The sequence below is a fragment of the Balearica regulorum genome, chromosome 1 (assembly GCF_011004875.1).
Source record: "Balearica regulorum gibbericeps isolate bBalReg1 chromosome 1, bBalReg1.pri, whole genome shotgun sequence".
NCBI classification, from domain to species: domain Eukaryota; kingdom Metazoa; phylum Chordata; class Aves; order Gruiformes; family Gruidae; genus Balearica; species Balearica regulorum.
Window position 1 is genome coordinate 44,235,637 of NC_046184.1, and position 20,634 is coordinate 44,256,270.

Consider the following 20,634-nt stretch of genomic DNA (forward strand, 5'->3'; position numbering starts at 1 on the left):
TATTCATTTAACTATGACACAATCTAATTTTCTGAAAATTTTCTGAAATACATCTCAGTCTTTAAAATGCTTACAATTAACTTTTTTACCTGAAATAAATTCGCTAAAGAACTTCTTACCACATACAGCGTTTGCTGTAATATACAGTCCTCGGAATATAGCTCTAAAATACCGTAAATAGTGTTCCAATTCCTGAACAGCAACTGCAAAATACTAATTCCATCTCAGCCACTAAACAAAATGTTTCAATGTAACAGTCATACACTCTGAATTGGACTTAAAATTCAATTTTCAAAACTGTCATGCAATAATTCAAACAACATCAGTGTCAGTAAATGTCTAAAAATACAAAATAAGAGAAGACAATTCTTCACCATTCTTCATCAAATAAGGGTTTTTTTCTTACATCAAGAATTCTGTATTTAAAAAAAAAACTTTTAAAAGTCTGTGAAGTCCTCCTTAGAGTACCCCTTTTCATCACAGTCCTCTCCATTTTTGCTCTAAGGAAGAATAAAATGGGATGTCCTAGATGAAATTAATACTATATTACAGATTTCCTTTTTCTTCAAAAGAAATGCAATTGCAATTCAAAACCGACATAATACCTCAGGATTGTGTTTGCTCCCCTGTATGTTTACTGTTTACAAGTCATTTGTACCAAAAAAATAAATAAATAAGCAAACCTGCCCAAACCAAAGTTATTTACCTATTATCATGCAGTCTATTCAGTCTGCTGTTCTTTTATTAAGGAAAGAAACCACAGATTTGAGTTCAGATCGAAGCATCACCAATAACTTAACTTTACCATCACTGGTCTTCAGAGGTAAATAAACATTTCAGTGTGAAGCAAGAATTAAAAAGAAAAGAAGGAAATACATATATTCATGGTGAAGATATACCTTTCCTACTTAAACAAATGATGATTTTACCTCTGGGCTTTCAGACAGTAATGTATTTCTCCTCCTAAAGTCATAATTTGAAAAAAACCCTGCTGTAGCTTATATTTATCTGTGAAAATCTTTTCCATAGAACAGTCTAGAAAGAGTTTCCTAGAGTAAGCATGCATTACTGAAGAATCTTAATCCAAATTTCAGTTCTGGATACAGGACAGAAGGAAAAAAATCAGAAAGCATATCACTGAAGCTTAGCCCCGATAACTTCCTCAGAAAATACCAATCTAGGGAACATGGCAATACTGCTGTACACTTCATGGAGATTTGATCAATGGATCATTTAATCTGAACCTCTGTATAACAAAATCATCAATTTTAATCAGTAATCCTATTCAAATTACTGATCAATAACTTGACTTGAAGTATTTCTCCCAAATAACTGTGGCATGCCTCCGAGAGAGAACAGGTAATCACACTGTATGTCAAAAGCCTCCTCCCTTTGACAGGCAACTACTCAGGCACAACATCTCTGAGAATTGTAGCAGGTGATTCACATTTGAAATGAGGGCAAAAATTCCATGACATCAGAGAAAAGCTTCTGACCTCTGAACCAGGCATCTAATCCTCATCTTAAGATTAAATAAACCACTTAAGTATCTAGAAGTATGGTTCCATTAAATACTCTGAACTACAGCTGGAAATATCCCCTTCCCTTTGTTTTCAGCTGCTCGTGAAACCCAGACGGGTCCTTAAAGCATTACAGCATCGTTCCAGTCCTTCAGTGTGGAAGGACTGAAACAAACCCCCAGATATTTAGCAATTATTTAATCAAGTAAAATTCCTCCTCAATACCTGCAACTATTTAAACTCTGAAATGTGGTATTATAGTTGCTGTGTTAAAGCAGAAACGAGAGCATTATGTGGATACTGACGGCAGTGTATTTGACATTTCTATGACCCACCAATGGAAAACACAGATTCACATATTAAACAGCTGCAAAACGCTACCAAGTACAGAAAATCTTTTTTCCTCTCTATAGGTAAGTTTTGGAATTTCTTACAGAAGATGGGAGTAAGAAACATCCCCAAGTGGTCTTACATATTGCACCCCATTTTGAACTATCTTTAGAAACATAAGCTGCCCTTTGTCAACTAAAACAAACAAAAAAACCCTTCACAAACAGTACTCCTACCTCTCTCACCTTCCTTTGTTCCACTCCGAGAATAGGCAGAAGTTATACCTATAAGGCTGTTTGGTCTGTTTAGTTGACTTGAAGTTGAAAGAGAGCTAGTGGAGGTGGAGAGCGAAGAGGTGGATGATGATGAAGTTGAAGTTGAAGTTGGTCTATAGCGATGATATGGCTATTCAGCAGAAAAATGTCACAATTAATCTACCAAGATTAAACAAATATAAACCACAGGATATTAAAGCATTTAAATATAGAAGTAATTCTTATAGTAGTACCCAAATTAAAATATTATAGTTGGACTTAAGATTCATGTAATTTCTCTACCTAAAGAGACCCATCATGAAAATACCTCTTCAGCAGTTCGGGAATATCTTTGTCTATAATCATCATCTTTAGTTTCAGATTCTTTCTTTTCTTCTTGTTTTTCTTTGTCTTGCTTTTCTTTCTCTTCTTTTTCTTTTTCTTCATTTTCCTGTTCTCTGGTTCGCGTGGGACGACTTCTTCCTATAGTTTTTTCAGCTTCTTGAAGATCTGTCAGTGTTACACCCTATGAAAACAGCGGTCAGCAAACAACGTTTCAGTATATCCCTTGTATCAATGTAGAGGATCACATTACATAAATACATATTTTAAAGACAAAATTCAGCTTAAGAAAATTAATTCTATCCATTAAGAAATAAATGTTACCTATATATTCTACCTGTAAGCTTTTTTTCTCGTATCTTAAAACCAAACATCCCCTCTTTGATTAGTGGCAAGTGTTTGCTGTAATGGGATCTACCACAGATTCTCCAGCAATACAATTTTCAGTTGACCTCGTACATACAGATCACGCAGAAAATCATACAGAAATCATTTAAGAACCCACTACATCCTTCCAATATCATCATAAGCATACTAAATATTTTTGAAAGAACCCTGAAAATACAATACTTATAAAATTTTCAGAAATGTTGATACTTTACAAATTCACTCACTGCAACTGGATTTTTAGGTCAACAACACATATGAAACTCCATTGACAGCACCAGAGAAAGTTGCAACTCATTTCTTATTTCCTTGTTATTCTGAGGCTAAAAACTAGTTTTGAAATAAGCTCAGAAAGCAAAAAATTTTTTGAAGACAGCTTTTCTCTACTGCACCTTTCAGCTGATGTATTGTAGTGAGATACTGGTCAAAACACTTCATAACCTATTCTTCAAAGTTCACTTTGCAGCTTATCAGTTATTTAATTGCTTTTTGTGTTGATAATGTTTTAATACAGTAGTTCCTGATAGCTTCTTCACTGTAAATATTCAACAATAGTTAGCTTGTGGTTTGACCATCTCTCAGGGCTCTGAATTAGTATCAAGAGGTAAAAAAGAACTCCAGTAAGATAAAGTTGTATCAAGCAGCGTGGATCTCTCAATAGGAAAGGTAACCAGAAATATTTGAAGGGTTTAAAACTGCAAAAATTTGAAAGTAACATCAGTAAAGAATGGAGATACCGACTTGGCCTTAAAGCAGGTAAGGATGATGACTGAAGTATTTCTTTGTGCTGTTTTATTCAGGGACTATTTGATGATTACTCTCAGTTTGCCAGCAGACACAAGACACACTCCAGGGGATAGTGGTTGGTAATTGCTCCACTGCCCAAGGAATGTTCAAGCACCATTTAGAGATAATCTATTTTGCCACTGTCACATCCTTCCCTATGTTAGGACTGCACTGGTTGCAATTCAGTATGAGGTAGTTCTGACAGAAATTGGGAAGAACCACCGAATATATCAGTATGTAAACTAAGAGAAATGCTGAAAGGAGACATGCAGTTAGATTCTAGATTATTAGCAAGTAACAAAACCCTCCTCCTTAGTACTCTTCTGTGTCCACAGAAACTAGGATGAATGTGTTTTTTTCTGTGCCATGGATCTTATTAGCTATCCATATGTTGGTCAGCTCAATCACATTATCTTCAACAGTCCATGCACAGAAAAAAAAGACTTAGAAATGGAAGTAAATACAGTACGCTACTCCTATTTCTCAAGTATTAAATCTTCAGCCAGAAGCATACAGCTGTTAGTTCTTGCAGAATTCAAAGTCTTAGATTTAAACATTTACATAACTTCAGATTCAATTACTTGAGTAAGCCATTTTACCATAATGCAATCAAAAACTTCCTTTCAGTGGAGGAGTCTGTGCTTTCAAATTTGTATTAAATCACTCTTCAGGGATTAGAAAAAGCAACTTTCAGTACACAATGAAGGGTTCTAAAGCTTTCAGGGAAGAAAGGGGAAAAAAAGAGGCTTTATTTCACCTGGTACAAATTGTTTTATACCAGGAAGACCCATCAGTTTATTCGGAGCTTTACTGGGAAATTAAAAATTCACTGTAGTCAGGGAGCTACATGGGTCTGTTTCCATAAATATAGAAGCTTTAATAAAACTATACCTGTGTAGATCTTCTAGACTGTCTTGCTTGCCTGGATCTAGCTTTTCTTTGGGACTCTGACTCTTCATCCCGTACTGGAGTGAGGTATGATCTAAAGAGTTAATTACAAACAAAATTGGCAAACGGTAATTTTTGTACAAATGTATTAAATGCTCAGGAAAAAAACCCACCCACAACACAATATGACTGAAAACCAAAGCACTTAGGAAAAAATCTTCAACTATATAAGATGGATTACATTTTAGGCATTTCATCGATCGCATACTGATGTACTCATCAAGATAGCAGCCTTGGAACTCAATTAAAATGCATAAGTGTTTTCCTACTTAATTTGGATTTTTTTTAACCTTTTTCTCTAACTATAACTTAAGCTTTTTTGGTATTTCACTAGTCTACTAACATAGGAGTAGAAGACCTCAGAGATTCAGCCAGTTACAGATTTATACATAAAATGCGCGCGCGTGTGTGTATTAACTTTTAACATAACTTGTAGGCTTTTATTAAAAGCTAAATGTACTGCTAATGCAGAAAACCTAATTATACCATCTATTGTACCAGAGATTAAAAATCCTTGAGGAGGTGGTCACCATATTTTCACATGAATCATCCATGCTTTGAGTAATCTAACTCCTTTTGAAAAAAACTGGGCTTAAAAATAAATCCTCATGAAACCCACAAAAATCCTGCAAAGTAAAAGCAGGTAATTGTAATCAAAGCTACTGAAGTAGACACAGAAGGCCTGGACTCTTTAAAGAAATTCTCTAATCCAGGTTAATTGGTGTTACAAAAAAAAAAAAAAAATATACTTACACATGCATAAATGTATAGATTTGTATGTATATAACATATATATGTATGTATATAACATGCATGTATATATGCATGCATGTAAAACCATCACGAAAGAACGTAAGTTTTTAATGCATTTGCTAATTTTCTATTACAGAATATCTCAGAATGCTGTTATAGTTTAACTTGTTTTTAAATCCTTAGATTAGCTAAAAATTAGAAAAATTGGAAGAAGCAAAATCAGAAGGTTGCTAAAAGGTTGCTTTAAACACAAAACCTCTCTGAGCGTCCTTAGATCATAAAATTAGCTGCATTCACAGTAGCATCAGATTCTGTAATATTTTCTGATTTTCTATATTTTTAAATGTCATTAGTTAAGAGTAATTGGCGAATGATTCAGTAATTGGCTAGTGGTTATGTTTCAAAAGCCATCACCTATTAATATTTAAATCATTTATCTATGGAAAGAGCAGTTCTTTGGTCACCTAATTATACATTTGTTAGCCTTAGCACATACTAAAAACAGTTCTAAAAGAATTCTAAGTGTTAAAAATAAACTTCATTTACACAGACTTATGGATTACTAACCATGTTCTATACTAAACAAATTACCCTCAAAACACAGGAAAATATTTACAACTAGCTGCTATACCTACCAATGTAGAAACATCTCCTGTCTTATGACACATCTTAAAAAAAAATCTACTATATTAATTTGATTTCCCTATCCTGTTCTCTTGCAAATCCCATTTTTGATAGACTTTCCATTCCCCTAGAGCCCTAGGCCCTTTCTATATTAGGAAAAGGGTGCCTGTTAGCTGCTAATAAGACCTGAAATATTAACTACCTAGGAGGTTTTGATTGCAGAGCAGGTATAATCTTTAGAGCTTGAAAATTGCTACAAATTACTCCATATAACTTGCTCTTTAGTAACTGGTGTACATAATCCTACCTTCCAGTAAATCTGAAATACCTTAAACCTCACTGAGGGAAAAAGAAAACTCTCAGCTTGCCAGGTGCGCACTACAGGCACTGTCAGAGTAGGATGTGCCCTTCCCTGGCATCCCTTGTGCATGCCATGCAGGTTACCTATCCAGTATTATTCACGATACAAAGATTTAAAGATTCAAATTTGTCATTCTCTTCCCTGTTTCTCTAAACCAATTCTAAAAATTAGATAAAGATTATAGCTTCTTCAGCTATTCCAAAAGTATGCACCTTTACATGCTTCATTACTAAAAGTAGTTTATAATGTCTTTACTTTTCAAATATTCTTTGAAATATTATTTCAAACATAATTTCTAAATACATACTTTCAGTCTATAAATGCAGATTAACCAACTTCATTTCTTAAGCAAATATTTAGCATATAGTATTTCATATACAGACAAGTTTTTCATGTGCATACAAACATACAGATGCACATATGTATCTGTATATATACAGACAGGCATGTGCTGATATTTAGAGCACTACCTTCCCACATGCACACAGTAATTATTCCAGTTTTGCTGATTGCTAAGATTTAATGGATATTTTAATATGCCATCAAGAACGCACCTGCAACAGTGTATTACACAATTGGCCCGGAGTCAGATAAAAACAAGGAATTTCAGGCCAACTGCAGGCATCGAAAATGTATGTAGTATATGCGCATTAGTATACACACACTAGTGAGCAAACGAGACGGCAAAAGCGTTAATGCTAAACTTCCTTGCTTTTCTAGCTCATATAAGACTGAAATAGCATTTGCACTTTAAAATTGAAACTACTTTTGAAAAAAGATACGTTTTGTTGGTTTTGCTTTTGATTTGTCAGGTTCAGTCAAATTTCACTAAGGAAAATGCAGATTCTGACTACGGTTGTTACTGAAATGGGTTGTAAGCACTTGTGGGCACCTCCTGAATCACTGTGGGGAATTAAAAAAAATAATAAATCCCTATTTCACAGAAGTTATTTCATCTCAATTTTGGGTATTAAAGAAAGACTATGGAAAACAGACTATCCTAAAAAGGTCGAAAGCTATAAGGAATGTTGTTGCTGCCTTAAGTGTATTAAAAGAATGCAGGTTTCTTCTGTAACAACAAACAGCTTCATTACCTCCATGAACGTACAGTGGTACACACATTTGGCACTGATACAGGAGTTATATTTCAAAATTACTACAGGAGCAACACAGAAATCTGAACTTACATTTCAGCGAAAAGGTTAAAGGATAAACATTTATAAACATCCAGAAGAACCACCCAGGGAAAGCTAACAGGAATTAACAACCTTGTGAACTCTTATTTTTGCTTCCATAAATAGCATTTAACAACTCTTTACAGAAACATAAATATGCAATCTTAACTCATCCTCCGTGTAACTGTAACAGAAAACCCACCATATTCTTCAAATAAGACTTACATCCACTTCGTACTCATTCTTCATACTGAATAACTCTTAAACCATTGTATTTACAAGTGTATATTATGTTTCAAGTAGAAGAGACCCTAAATGATGCAATAAAATAAACAGAATGTGTTGGGTTCAATACTCTTTTCTCATTAGTGCCAGGCACACAAAATGACTGAAAAAATGCTACGTTGTAACGTATTAGCATACCGCCAGGGGCACAGTAGCTCAATCAGCAGCACTGTACTTGTAGTAAGTGATTAATTATTGATTTTCTTATTTTTAATCCAGTCTTTTTACATCGTTCCATTACAGATATTTTTAAGAGGACTCATTTAATCTATTAACAGAAATACAAATATGAAAACACCACATATTGAAAGAGAACCAAAGGCCAGTCAAAAATATACAATATCAAAGTTTAAATTTCACGAATGGTCTCTACCAGTACCATGCTCTCACATAAACTGAGGCACGTAGCTAGTTGTTTCAATACACAACAAGCAAACAATGCTGCTTTACATAGTCTACTATCCAAATTTGTGGTAACCACCAACACATTCCTTTAAATAAGAAAAAAATAATATAACTTTTGAATAAGAGCAACATTACTCTTAGGACCTTTACACACCTCCGTCTCTCCCTGACCTCTGATGTTGAGGACACAGTGCCAGAAGTAGCTGTAGTCATGGCTGTGGTAGTGGTTGTAGCATTTACAACAGATGGTGCAACAGGAACGGTCACTGCTGTAGGAACACTGTCCTTTTCTTTCTCAGTACTATCCTCAGCCCACAAACGATTTGAGGTACTACAGCATAACAAGCAGCAACACAAAAAAAGAGAAAAGGAAACAGCTAAACAATGAAAGCACTTTACTAAACAACTAATAACATGTAAATTGAGGGATGGATTTTTTTAAAAGCGAACTGAGAAATATCTCTACTATGAAAGCTCAACTTGAGCTATTAAATTGAATAAATTAAGAATTGAGCAGTTCACAATAACTGAACTTTTATTCTTCACGCCCTTCTAACAATAGATTTATTCTTTTATGCCACCATGGCTGTCACTTTACAGTAGAAAGCCATTCACAATTTTTGAGCCAAATTGTGTAAAATTAAAACAAATTTAACGGGAAAGTGAAAAAATCCAGAACCCCAGGATCTACTAAACAAGAACGCATGCACATACATAAGCACACAGTAGACCTGACAAAAAAAAGGGAAAAAAAGAAGTGTGCTGGTGCCATTACCTGCTTTGTACACCTGCTGAAGTAGAACCCGTTGTACTCTTTGTAGTAGTGTTTGCGCTGGCAGGCAGTGTTTTCTGAAGACCAGCAGAAGAGGTAACTGTTGATGCAGTACTTGGAACATTAGAACTAATCAAATCATCTTGTCTTCTACCAAAGGAGCCACTGAAGGAGAGACATGTACAATGAGTGTACTAGATTACTCATCTTTGCTCCTGAAAATATCACAAAGCTGTGAATGATCCATTAAATTCCTGCCCATGTATTCTGAGTCTCAGTTGAGTCTCAAAAACTTCTGAGGCAAAAGAAGCATTTCCAAAAGCCATTTTCTTCACTATTTTCTTGACTAGAACTTTCAATTTATGACTTCAGAGGGCAGCAGAAGTGTCCCTTAGTCTCGAACCATTTCTCCGCAAGAAGAGCAGATAAAGAATGGAATCTCACTGGTTTATGTATGACTGTCTTGATCGCATCTACTGAAGTATTCACGTAGGGCCCCTAATGTCCCATTTTTAAGCTGCTGTTTCACCCACACTGAATACCTCAGAAAATGCAGGATTTTATTCCACAGCTTGTCAGAAAAGAAAATGTCATCAATATCACTCCTCTTAAAATTTTCAACCAATTAAATGTACTGCTTATTTTTAAAAAAAACTTTAATCATTCCCAGAAAGATTAACCTCCCACTCATGCTCTTCTCTTGCTCTTCAAGTTGCAAAGAAGATCCAGTGGTTTCCACATTTTTATTCACTGGTTCTGGCTAAACAAATTTTGCATTACCAAGCCAGGATGTTTGCCCATGACTAAACCTCAGAATCCACAGCTACGACAGACAGAGCATCATATTACTAACTGCAAAAGATTTAAGGAAAGATGCTTCTTTGTCATTCTGCAATTGACCATTTTTTCTATTACTATCAATTCTAAAATGATAAAGAAAAAATAATTGTACAAGAACAACTAAGGAAATACACCATTAAAGCACCATGTGCAATTTTAAAGTGATGAGTACATTTTTTTTGAAGACGGGAGCATAAATATTGATAAAAGCTAACATGCAAAGATTTTTCTTATGCATCAACTGTTGATATTTTCCATCTGGAACAGGAAACCTGTGCAACATCTTTCCTACGCCTGAAGTCAGGAACATTGAGTTTTCTTTTTAAGGCAGGAGGTTAACAAAGATGTAAGATGCGTTATGCTGTATGAAACAGCCAGACTACATGCCAGTGATAACATCAATGTCGAGACAAAAAAAAAAAGTTAAGTACCTATCACCATGTACATCATCAGCACAGATCAACATTCAGCTTAGCTACCTGAACGACAATATTTTCTTTTGATCTACTCGTTTTCGATATTTATTGCTCCACTAATTCCAATGAAGAACTTTACTCAAACAGCTACACTGAAACTACACAATGGAGTACAGTTAATCATGTATATGTTTGCAGGATACGATTCCTTATGAGAAAATCCTGCAAGATAAGAATCACACACACCTGAAAACTATTTTCATATTAATCATCATTTCCTTGCAGTCAAGTTAGTTTTACGTATGCGTTCTACGATGCTCGTACTCCAGGCAGGTGTGGCTACAATCTACCATTATGGAGAGCAGCCCAAGACCTCCGATACTGTCATGCAAACCCAAAATTCAACAGAGACAATGTTTTTCTCCTTTTCAGACATCAAGCAGAATATCTTCTATTCCAACGTTTAAAATAGTTATCTTTGGCTACTGAACTAATCTGGAGTCAAATGAATCTCAAACTGCAATAAACAATAGGAAAAAGGAAGCATATAATATTAATTATAGCAGTTGCTGCAACACTCTAAGCTAGTAAAAATGGTATATAGCTTTAAAATCACCACAAGTGTGAGTACATACTTCACCATTATCCTGAACAACATTTTAACATGTCACCATTCAATTTTAAACTGTCCTTACAAAGTGATTGAGTATCTAATTTGTTTCTTTAAATTAGTAAGCTTATTTTGATAAAAAAAGAGACAAGAGAAAAATCCCATACCTTCTTTGATAACTTGTGTTTAATGATGTAGGACCTTCATTCAAACTGTTTTTCTTGACATCTTCCTCCCATTTTCTCCTGGTGTAGGAACTGCCACCACGTATTGAGCTAGCAGACGAGTCCCTGTAAAAAAACATTTTATCAAAGTCATATTAAAGAAGGTTGTTCTTGATGCGAGCTGAAAAGGAGGTTCAAATTAAAGATTAAAGCCCTGGATAACACACTTAAAATAAACATAAACATGCGGAACAGCATAAAATTTCCTGTCTGGACAATTATTTTCAAGCTGCTGTGGAAAAACACTGCATTCATACCGACACTGTTAGAAACATAATAGAAAAGTAGCGTCAAAAGAAAAACTGCTAAAGAGGATTTAATCAACATGAAATCAACCATCAGCTTTTATCTGTGACCATTGCTGGCTTTGTTTTTCTCAAAAAAGGAAAAAGAGGATTTTCTATCTGCTCCTGACATTATCCAGTGCAGTAAAGGGAAAAGTACTGGTTTTTTTTAGAAATTGATTTCATGGGGTTTTTTTCATTCTTGGATGGTATGAGAAGTTCAAAAGCTGACTAGCCTTTAGAACTCATGATACTGTAGACTAGTGTAAACAGGCCTGCAGTAGCCATTCCTGAGTGGCCTGTCACGTATCACTAGCTGACATTACTTTAGTCATAAGGAATTTCCAGCCTGTTGCTGCAGTTTATAGCAGAAAGAAATAACCTTGCAAAAAATCTACTTAGAAAAACTACCCTGAGATGCCAAAAACTGAATTTCTAAAAAAAAAAAAAAAAAATCAGCTCAAGGTTTGAAGTAAAGTTCATATAAAAGGAAGAAAAAAAAAGTCTTTCACAAAACGATACATAAAAGGAAATCAGGTGTGCGAGGGAAAATAAATCAAAATTTTGTAAAACTGTATTTTACGTTCAGATACCTTTGGCCTTCAGAATGTATCTCTTTTTGCACAAAACTCTATGCTAGCACTTCTGCATCAGAAACAACTTTAGAAAAGGATCAAACACAAGCGAGTGCAGCATTATCTCTTACCACCAAAGAGAAACACAAAATCTCATATATCATCTACCACAGAAAGGACCTGCTGCATGACAATTTTTTAATAATTAATGAAAGTTTCTCTTTGCCAGCAGTTTTGCTGTACCATTGGCTACTCGACCGAGGCTGGATGCCTGAGATTTGTTACTCTAGAAGCCCAGCTGGGATTCATCTTGAAAGTCCTTTCCATTACTCACAGTAGGATGTTAGCTGGATTACACTACATCATCGATAAGCCAGATGAGCAGGTGTTCAGACAGGTAGAACAAGAACTCAGCACTAAGATAAGCAACAAGGACAGAGATCTGGGACAAAGGCAGAAACCTTAATAATTTATTAAGGCACCTGTGAGGCAGGTGGTTAAATTCTAAATGTAGAGAAGGTCAGACTAAATGTCAAAAATCTCTTACGGCTTCAAGTAAGCTGGGTTGTCTGCCACATCATACACTAGGCAAAGTATTGGTGCTGACACAGGCTGGTCTAAAAGTAGGCTTCATCTCTGGTACACCAAGGAATACAGAAAGTTCTCAGGTCAACTGTTTGATCAGCGCTGGGACTAACAAGACTGATGACCCCAGTTCACCCGATGCACATGAGGAAAAATATGCTATTGGAACTGTGTCCATGAATAAGCCATGATGGTTAAGACTGGCACATCAAGGACACAAATAAACCTCAACACTGAAGCAAAATTTAATCCCTTTGTTACAAGCAGTAACAGCTTCTAAGAAATAAAAATGTAATGAAATATTTATCCCAATCTTAAGGTAACATCTGGTTAAGACACTTGGAGAACAAGAGTTTTTGAGAAGAGCTCAAAAGAATAAAAATTAAAATAATAATAATCATCATCATCTCTCTTAGAAACAACCCAAAACTCAGCCTCAAAGAATACAGTACTCCAGAGAATGATAAGCACAAACAGAAACTACAAACTGCCCTGTTAGAGAAATACAGATTTAAAAAATCTGGCCAAGTAACATGAGAGATGCTAACAAACTAAGCTGAACTTTAGGGGAGCGTGAGAGCTGGAATATCGCTGTTTCAAAACAGAATTTGTCACCCAGAGACTAAACTTAGGCAACAGCATTCTGCAAGCATAAGAAAAGCTAGTATTTATCTTGCATTTGTGCAGAAATGAACCATTTTCAAAGGTAGCAACAGAGTAGCTCCTCTTCAGACATAAGGAGATTTATCAGTCTTACAGACAATGACTGTAATAGCACATTTTGAGCAATGAGAGGATTTTCAGTTCAGGTCACCTAATATCCAGCTATCTAGGTAGGACCCAATGGAAATGACATTCGGGACTTCTAAGTTTTGTATTATGCATTCTATATTAACTCAAGAAAATGTCTGAGCAGAACCTCAATAAAGGAGAGAAGTGAAAAAAGGGAAGGTTCTGACAATGTAAATATGCCATCAAAGTACCCCAAATCCTAACAAGGAGCAAGCCTATGCACCTGAACTTTTTGTTTTATACTGAAAGCTACAGAAGAAATATCAGCAAAGAAAGTAAAAATCTCCAAAAGAAGATGAAAGGTCAACATGTACACTAGAAAAACAGAATTGCTTTTGTAACTTAACTATGATTTTTGTAAATCATTGCTGCTCCACGATACAGTTTTAAGCAAAGACTGTAAGAAACACAGCATTTTATTATTATCAGAAGTAATAATGGAGCCCAGTAGCAGCACTCCATGGCTCAAGACAAAGCAGTAAAATGCTTTTAGCATCCTTCAATAACTTAAAGTTTATGACTTCGTATTTTGGATTTTAATTTTTTCTCTCCCAAGAAGACAACACTCATTGTCCAGTTCTGCTCTTGTCATAAAATAATTTGCATTTTAAGAAGGGTGGTTATAATGTACAAGATCAAAACCCTTCAGGAATTGGATTAGCCTACAGACTAACATAATCTATAGAGCAGGATAATGCTATGAATTAGCATTGTCTTAAAATCTGTAAGTTTGTCAGCCACTCTAAAAATCAAGTAATTTTATATTTAACAGAAATTGTAACTTCAGAGTCACCTGTTTTCTTTTTCATCAATGTCAGAGGTACTGGCCAGTCGTCTTGGTATTGTAGGTGCAACATATGCAAGTCGAGTTCCTTTTCCATCTTTCTCCTAAAAGACATGTATTTTTTAAGCGTTACTATTATTGATTATACTGCTATTGGCTGGAAAATCATCATTATGACAACTTCAGCTGTATTTAGTGTGACCTGATTATACAACTGAGTTTTAAGCTTTAGACTATAATAGGAAAAGGAAACTGTATGTTTTCATTCCAGTGATGCAAATGACCTGATTTCTCTTTTTTCTGCTTTACTGCAGTGCAGTACAATTCTAACTCTGACTACTGAAAGCAACTGGTTTAGTATTTTTATAGAGTAGAATAGGGCACGGCATGATTCTTAATCCTGAAAACATTTGAACGTTTGTACTTGAAACAGAACCACAAGTTCTATACTGTTCAGTTACCTGTTCCAAATTAGTCCTTCACTTGGTTTAGTATTCATGTTTAATTATAGACCTAAATGTTTGTAAATAAAAAAATGACTATGGAATACAAGAAGAGACTCCTTTTCTGTAAGATTCTTTCAACATCACTCTCCAAGTGATGCTGAAACTATCAAAGCTCTGATCTCCCTTAACTGTAAAAACTACTACTAGCATTGCAAGTCTCAAAAAGGGAAAAGCCCCAGACCTATGTATGTATCAGGTCACCAGGCAATGAAGGTGCACACTACACTTTTCAAGAGACTCCACAGAAGCTGCATAATTCAACTTTTAGGAATTTTGGTGAACACCACATGTGTCAAACAGTCTACAGAGAACTTCTTACTTCTACAATACATCATAATCATCTATTCTAAGTAAGGTAGATCAGTTTCTCAAAATGTTTCACACTGAAAATGATTACCTTTTCTTTGTTGTCCAATGAGGAGGAAAGTCTAGGACTTGAAGCAGAACGCATAACACCTGCAGAGTCCTTTTCTTTCTGAGCTTCTTTGGAAGCAGTAATCTCTGCAAGTGCACCATAACTACCAGTTTTTCTAAGACCTAACCTCCACGAAGCAGGAGATTCATCTTTCCTCTCTTCATCTTTGGGAGAAACCTTGGTTGTAGATGTTGGAAACTATAAAACACATGTAAATAAATTTATATTATTAATTTACATTACCTGTGGTAATTCATGCTCCTTGCGGAGGTCTGGGAACACAACTGTTTTTAGTAATCACAGAAGTGTTGAATTCATAGGGGAGTTGTGGTGAGAGACAACCTATGCACTCTTCTCTTAAATTAGTTAATGAGATAAGAAATGTAAGACTGGTCAAGGTATACTACTCCTTTATAAGTTAGCTTAGAAAAACCCACACTTTGTAATACACACTGTGATCATGAGATGCAAACTTAAAAACATGCAAATCCAGTATCAACATTTTGATTAAATATGTTATTTTGCAACCTGTAGTACACAAACCTGTGCACACCAGAACCTCACCATAGTTTTTTCACCCTTATTGGGCACAAGAACAATGCCAGTTTTGCGCAAGCCCTGCCTCCATGATGCAGGATCTACTGACTCCATGACAGGCATGATAGGAGGAATGAAATCATACTGAAGCCAATTAAGACAAGACAAAGATGAAGATTGAAAGAATCGAAAATAGAAACAAAAGGTTGTTTTAAAACCACATAGTTTGTTCCTACATTTATGTTATGCAGCTCTTCATTACAGCACAAAATACCAAAAAGCAGTAAGAGACTTAACAACTTAGTAACAGATGCTTATTAAACACAACACAGCATGTTTAGCTAATTCAGAGACAGAATTACAGTTTGCAGAGAAGAGGACAGCAAAGCCTGTTGACCTAACAAGGTCTATGGCCTAAATCCTCATATGATTGAGAGTACTGGAAGATTCATACTAATATACTCTTATCTTCTTATCATATTTCATTCAATCACATCCCATGCTGGCTTAGCTATCAAACCCATACCTTCACTCCCAAACTCGCCCTATTTCAGTACCCTCAGACAGAAAGCAGCATTACTGAATGACATATAGACTAACCCAAATTCAAGCCTAGTACACTGCATCTGCACCACTTGTGAGCAACATACGGTTTGGCCATCTATGGTGTAAAAGCAGAAAGGCAGCTGCAGTAGCACAGATGGTGCAAACCTGAAAAGGCAGGTGCAAGATCACATATAAAGTGCTGTTTTCCCTTCATTAGTAAAAACAGTTTAAAGCCTTTTTGTTCATTGATATGAGCTGCAACTGCTTCTCTAGGTCACAAATACATGCTGTGTTACAAGATGATCAGTCTTGATATAAATGTGCATTTATTTTGTAGCTACAGATTTTGATCACACCCCAGTTAGCAACAATTTGGTAACACCCTATTGCTGAAAGTCATATACCTTAAAAAGGATTTTGCATAATATGAAATCAATTGATTGGAAGGGACATGCTAGGAAACTTTTGACTTCAAGATGAAGGTCAGACAATTACATGAAAAAATGAAGTGTTTGAAGAGTTAAATCTTAGAATCTCCAGCGTGCAAAGATAATGAAGTGCAGTAAAAAAATTGGGTGAGAGCACATCAGTTAAACGGCCCAACTGTCACAAATGCTTGTATTACTAAGTGATTTAAAAAAATAAACTACGTAAAGTAGGTCTATTTCCTTGCAGTAAAATTCACACTATATATTTAAATTCACTCCAGTTAGGCACAGTCAGCAAACCAGCAATTACTCACAACGTCTTCCCTCTCTCATGCATTTGCTATGGTTTATGTGGAGAACTTGTGGCTCTTGAGTTCTGCACAGCTCCTGAGCAATGCAAATGCAGCTTCCATGACAGAGAACCTTAATTTTCTTATTGAGCCAGCAGGAACTGTTTAGATTAATGCCACAAAATTACCCTGGAATCTAGCTGTCACAGCCACAATGCTCAGCGAGGGGAAACAGTAGTCATTCCTGCCGGTGAGCCATGCCCACAATTCCCCTTTTGCTGTCATGGTTTTTTTGAGATCAATCTTGTGGACATCAGTCACAATGATTTTTGTAAAGCAGCTCTTGGGATCAGGAAGGTTGGCCCAACCCTATTGTACAGTATCACATAATATGATGCAGATGGGCAATATATTCCCTGCATCCGTTACATTAAAGTATACTTTCTAAGATGAATCACCATTAGGTTCTATTGTGAGTATGAAAGTATCACTCCAATAAGCTCCTGGGAGCTAAATAAAATACCATTACCCCAGCAATATGTCTTCTCTTTCTACTGTGACTTCAATATATCATGGCTACCATTTCTCCTGAACATGCTTTTCAGAAGCATCAGTAGAGGGTTACACTTTGACTATGATGTGTATAGAAAAGCTGTAATGATTGGCAAATGAAACCTTACTGGCTTACTATCCATTGTGCTTTGACATTTTAAAGGTTTGACTTGTACCACCTTCTGACTATGCATTATTATCTACTGCAAATTTTTTTCTGTAGGCATACATATTTTCCCTTTGACAAGCAAAACTTAAATTCATTCCAATTAACTTTCCACATCAAGCTGTAAAAAGCTTCCTGCATGCAATATGGCTTTGCTAGGTGTGTTTTTGAGTTGTGCACTGATTAAATCATGTGTCCTAATTCTCCAGCTCTTCCATGAGGTCGTAACCATATTGAAATCAGGGTTGGGACCTACAGTACTTTCTACTTCTTATTTCAGGTATCATTTTCAACTTCTGTGCCTAAGCACTAGCTGACTACTCCTGAAAGTACCTAAGTCACGCCTGCCTCCCTTGTCTTAATCTTAACTGCATCACAAATATAGCCACAGAGACAGAATAGAACTGTAGTTTCTAAAAATTCTGGAGGAGTCTGGCATAGAAAAGACTTTCAAAAGATGAAGTTTAGCTTCAGAAAAACAAGACCTCCACTCACTGTGCAACAGATTTTTCCTTTTTTTAAAAGGATCTTATGTTCATCTGTTTCATAGTTCTGTATTTTAGATCCCTGTTTAGAATCAAAACCATTCAAAAATTTAAACAAATGAACAGTTTCTACAGAAAAACACAAAATATTTTAGGAATCTGTGCCTATTTTCATCAATTCACTGGATAACCCAATCTACTTTTTACACAAGAATCAAAACACATGCTTACACAGAAGAACACAAATCTAAAATCATGAGAAAGGTATTTTATTTTACCTTCTTAACAGGTGATGTAGGTGCCCCTTGGCCACCGGCTACTGAAGGCGCTGTCACAGCTACCGATGCCGATTGTGTACTTGTAGTATTTGCGTTATTAGTTACAGCTGCCAAGGTTTTGGTCTTATCTGCAAAATAGTTATGAGAGTTTAATTTTAATTTTTCACTCACAATTTCTTCACTTCTACAACACAGAGTTGAATTTCTTTTGAAGAAATTCGACAGTCAACTTTTTGAACAGTATTTTTTATTTCTCAGTGTTTTCCCTCCTCACCCCCAATCTGTATCTTAGGTCCATCTTTCTTCCATAACAGCCATGCACATAACTTTTTTTTTGTGTGTGTGTTATTCAGCAAGTGTTAAACACTCAGAGATGCAAAGACACAGACCCACAGAATCATTTGGGTTGAAAGTGACCTCAGGAGGTCACCTAATTCAACCTCCTACTCAAAGTAGGGTCAATATTGAGTACAAACCAGGTTGCCAGGGCTTTGATGAATCAGGTCTTGAAAACCTCTGAGACAGATTCCACAGCCTCTCCAGACAGCCTATATTTTAGCAGATGTCTAATGACCATAAAAAATTAACAGCAGGAGGTATGTTGGCATGTAATAGTTAATTTGAACTACAGAAGATGCTAATACAAAGTAAAACATTTATTTTGGATAACTGTGTATGTTGAGTGCAAAGAAATAATTAACTGCACAGAGAACCCAGCCAGGGATTCTGGTCACTAGAATAAGCTGAGGCAGGGACTTGCTTTCCAGAGCTCTGACTTCCGATTTGCTTCATTCCATCTTTGTCCCTTGTTTTTCCTGCCTAAGTTTCACTGTCTACCTAATCTACTCCCTTCTGCTTTGTCCTTCCTGCCCACATTTCTTCCTCTGTCCCTTTGTCCGTGTACCTTAACCCCTCTTACACAAACATCCAGAAAGTGTCACGGTTGTGGTACAACTGTTGTCGCTGCACTTGCTTGAGCTTCATAATCTTACACTTCACTTCTGTTTCACCTATTCAAATTGCACATTCTTTGGAGTAGGATGCTACATCCTATCTGTGCAGTATGGAGCAATGCGGGGTTCAATCCCCATTGGTTTTGGCCCTACTATAAACATACCTTTAAGTCTACACTACCCATACAGCAGAGGAGCAGTTAATTTAGAAAGTATGCAATGTTTTCATACAGCATTCTCGCTCTAACATTCAAATTCCACCAATTTATGGTTTCCAATCTATGATTGGAAATCGTGTTATTAATGGTATTGCTGTTACACACTTGGTTTAGTTATGGACATAGTTGAACAGAAGCTATGAATAATTATTTATGCAGTAAATATACAACCATTGAAAAATCAGCTTACATGACTAACTGTGCATTTAACGGAAAGTTCTTTTTAAATGCAAGTGAAAATAAATGGTGGTAAACTTCTAGGTCATGGTGATAAAAAGTTCAATAGGGCAATGCAGACTGACAGTAGGATTTGAGATGATGTACAGACAGATCTGCTGGAAATGTGCAAATTAATGATATACAGCTTTAAAATATACAGAAAAAGTTATCAGGAGTGAAAGCATGTAAGGAGAAAAATGGATTTTTCACAACTGTATTCTGAAATTATTTCAAGAACAGCAAGAACATAGTTGTATGCACGATCAAGCTAATATTGACTAACTTTCAAAAAATATTAAGCTATCTCAAAGTTAGTTAAAACACCTGAACGGCTGAAAATTTTATTTTTCAGCTTGTTTCTCTGTCCTTTATTGATGCTAGCTTCATATGCATATTTCCCTTCTTGGTCTTACAGATAGAAATGTATTTATTTTTAAACTGTATTTTCACATAATCAATGAACCACAATGTAAGTTTTAGATAAACATTTCAAATATCCCAATAGATTAGAAATCACAGTTTCCAGTACTTCAGAATATTGAACACTGCTAAAATATTTTACAATCAGAATGTTCTTTATAATCTTAAAATTTTTCACTAGAAAACTACCTTAAGCTGAATAACGGGAAAAAAAGGGAAAGTACAAGCTTGGAACTTAGAGATGCAGCTCTACAGGGAAAAGCTTAGTCTAGCTTGCCAAATAAAGTATGATAAAGCCTTGTTGATATTAAAAAACCCAAAGTTTACATAAATTAATTCTTGTGTCACAGTCAAATTTTCCTGGCACAAACTATCTACTGGTAACGAAGAGAACACAGTTACCAGAGTCATAAAGTTCAGGAGACATTACAGTTAGCTCAGTGCCTGAGAAATTACTACATGTTATACATTACAAGTGTTTTAAGTTTATCAAAGCTCAGTCTCTGAAAATAAGGGATGCAAGTATACTAAGGTGAAAGACTAATTACAAAGCTTGACAGCTTAACAAT

The 20,634-nt window shown here is 35.6% G+C and overlaps 2 protein-coding genes across 7 annotated transcripts in view; one reads left to right on the top strand and one right to left on the bottom strand.

Moving 5' to 3' along the window:
• The window catches only part of RPS16 (ribosomal protein S16), a 321,098-nt gene that overhangs the window by 140,129 nt on the left and 160,335 nt on the right, over nt 1-20,634 (top strand). The gene's annotated exons all lie outside the window — the stretch shown is intronic.
• Nucleotides 1-20,634, bottom strand: part of PPP1R12A (protein phosphatase 1 regulatory subunit 12A) — a 122,803-nt gene that overhangs the window by 22,660 nt on the left and 79,509 nt on the right. For 3 of the 5 annotated variants that reach the window (XM_075747431.1, XM_075747422.1, XM_075747440.1), the window contains exons 9-17: nt 18,256-18,383; nt 14,956-15,171; nt 14,062-14,156; nt 10,976-11,098; nt 8,946-9,107; nt 8,325-8,501; nt 4,511-4,601; nt 2,433-2,630; nt 2,087-2,255 (exon numbers count right to left, since the gene is read on the bottom strand). In XM_075747431.1, the coding sequence (XP_075603546.1) occupies nt 2,087-2,255; nt 2,433-2,630; nt 4,511-4,601; nt 8,325-8,501; nt 8,946-9,107; nt 10,976-11,098; nt 14,062-14,156; nt 14,956-15,171; nt 18,256-18,383 (1,359 nt within the window). Of the gene's footprint in view, nt 964-2,086; nt 2,256-2,432; nt 2,631-4,510; nt 4,602-8,324; nt 8,502-8,945; nt 9,108-10,975; nt 11,099-14,061; nt 14,157-14,955; nt 15,172-18,255; nt 18,384-20,634 lie in introns of all 5 variants that reach the window. The other 2 variants (XM_075747460.1, XM_075747449.1) reach the window with 2 other exon arrangements.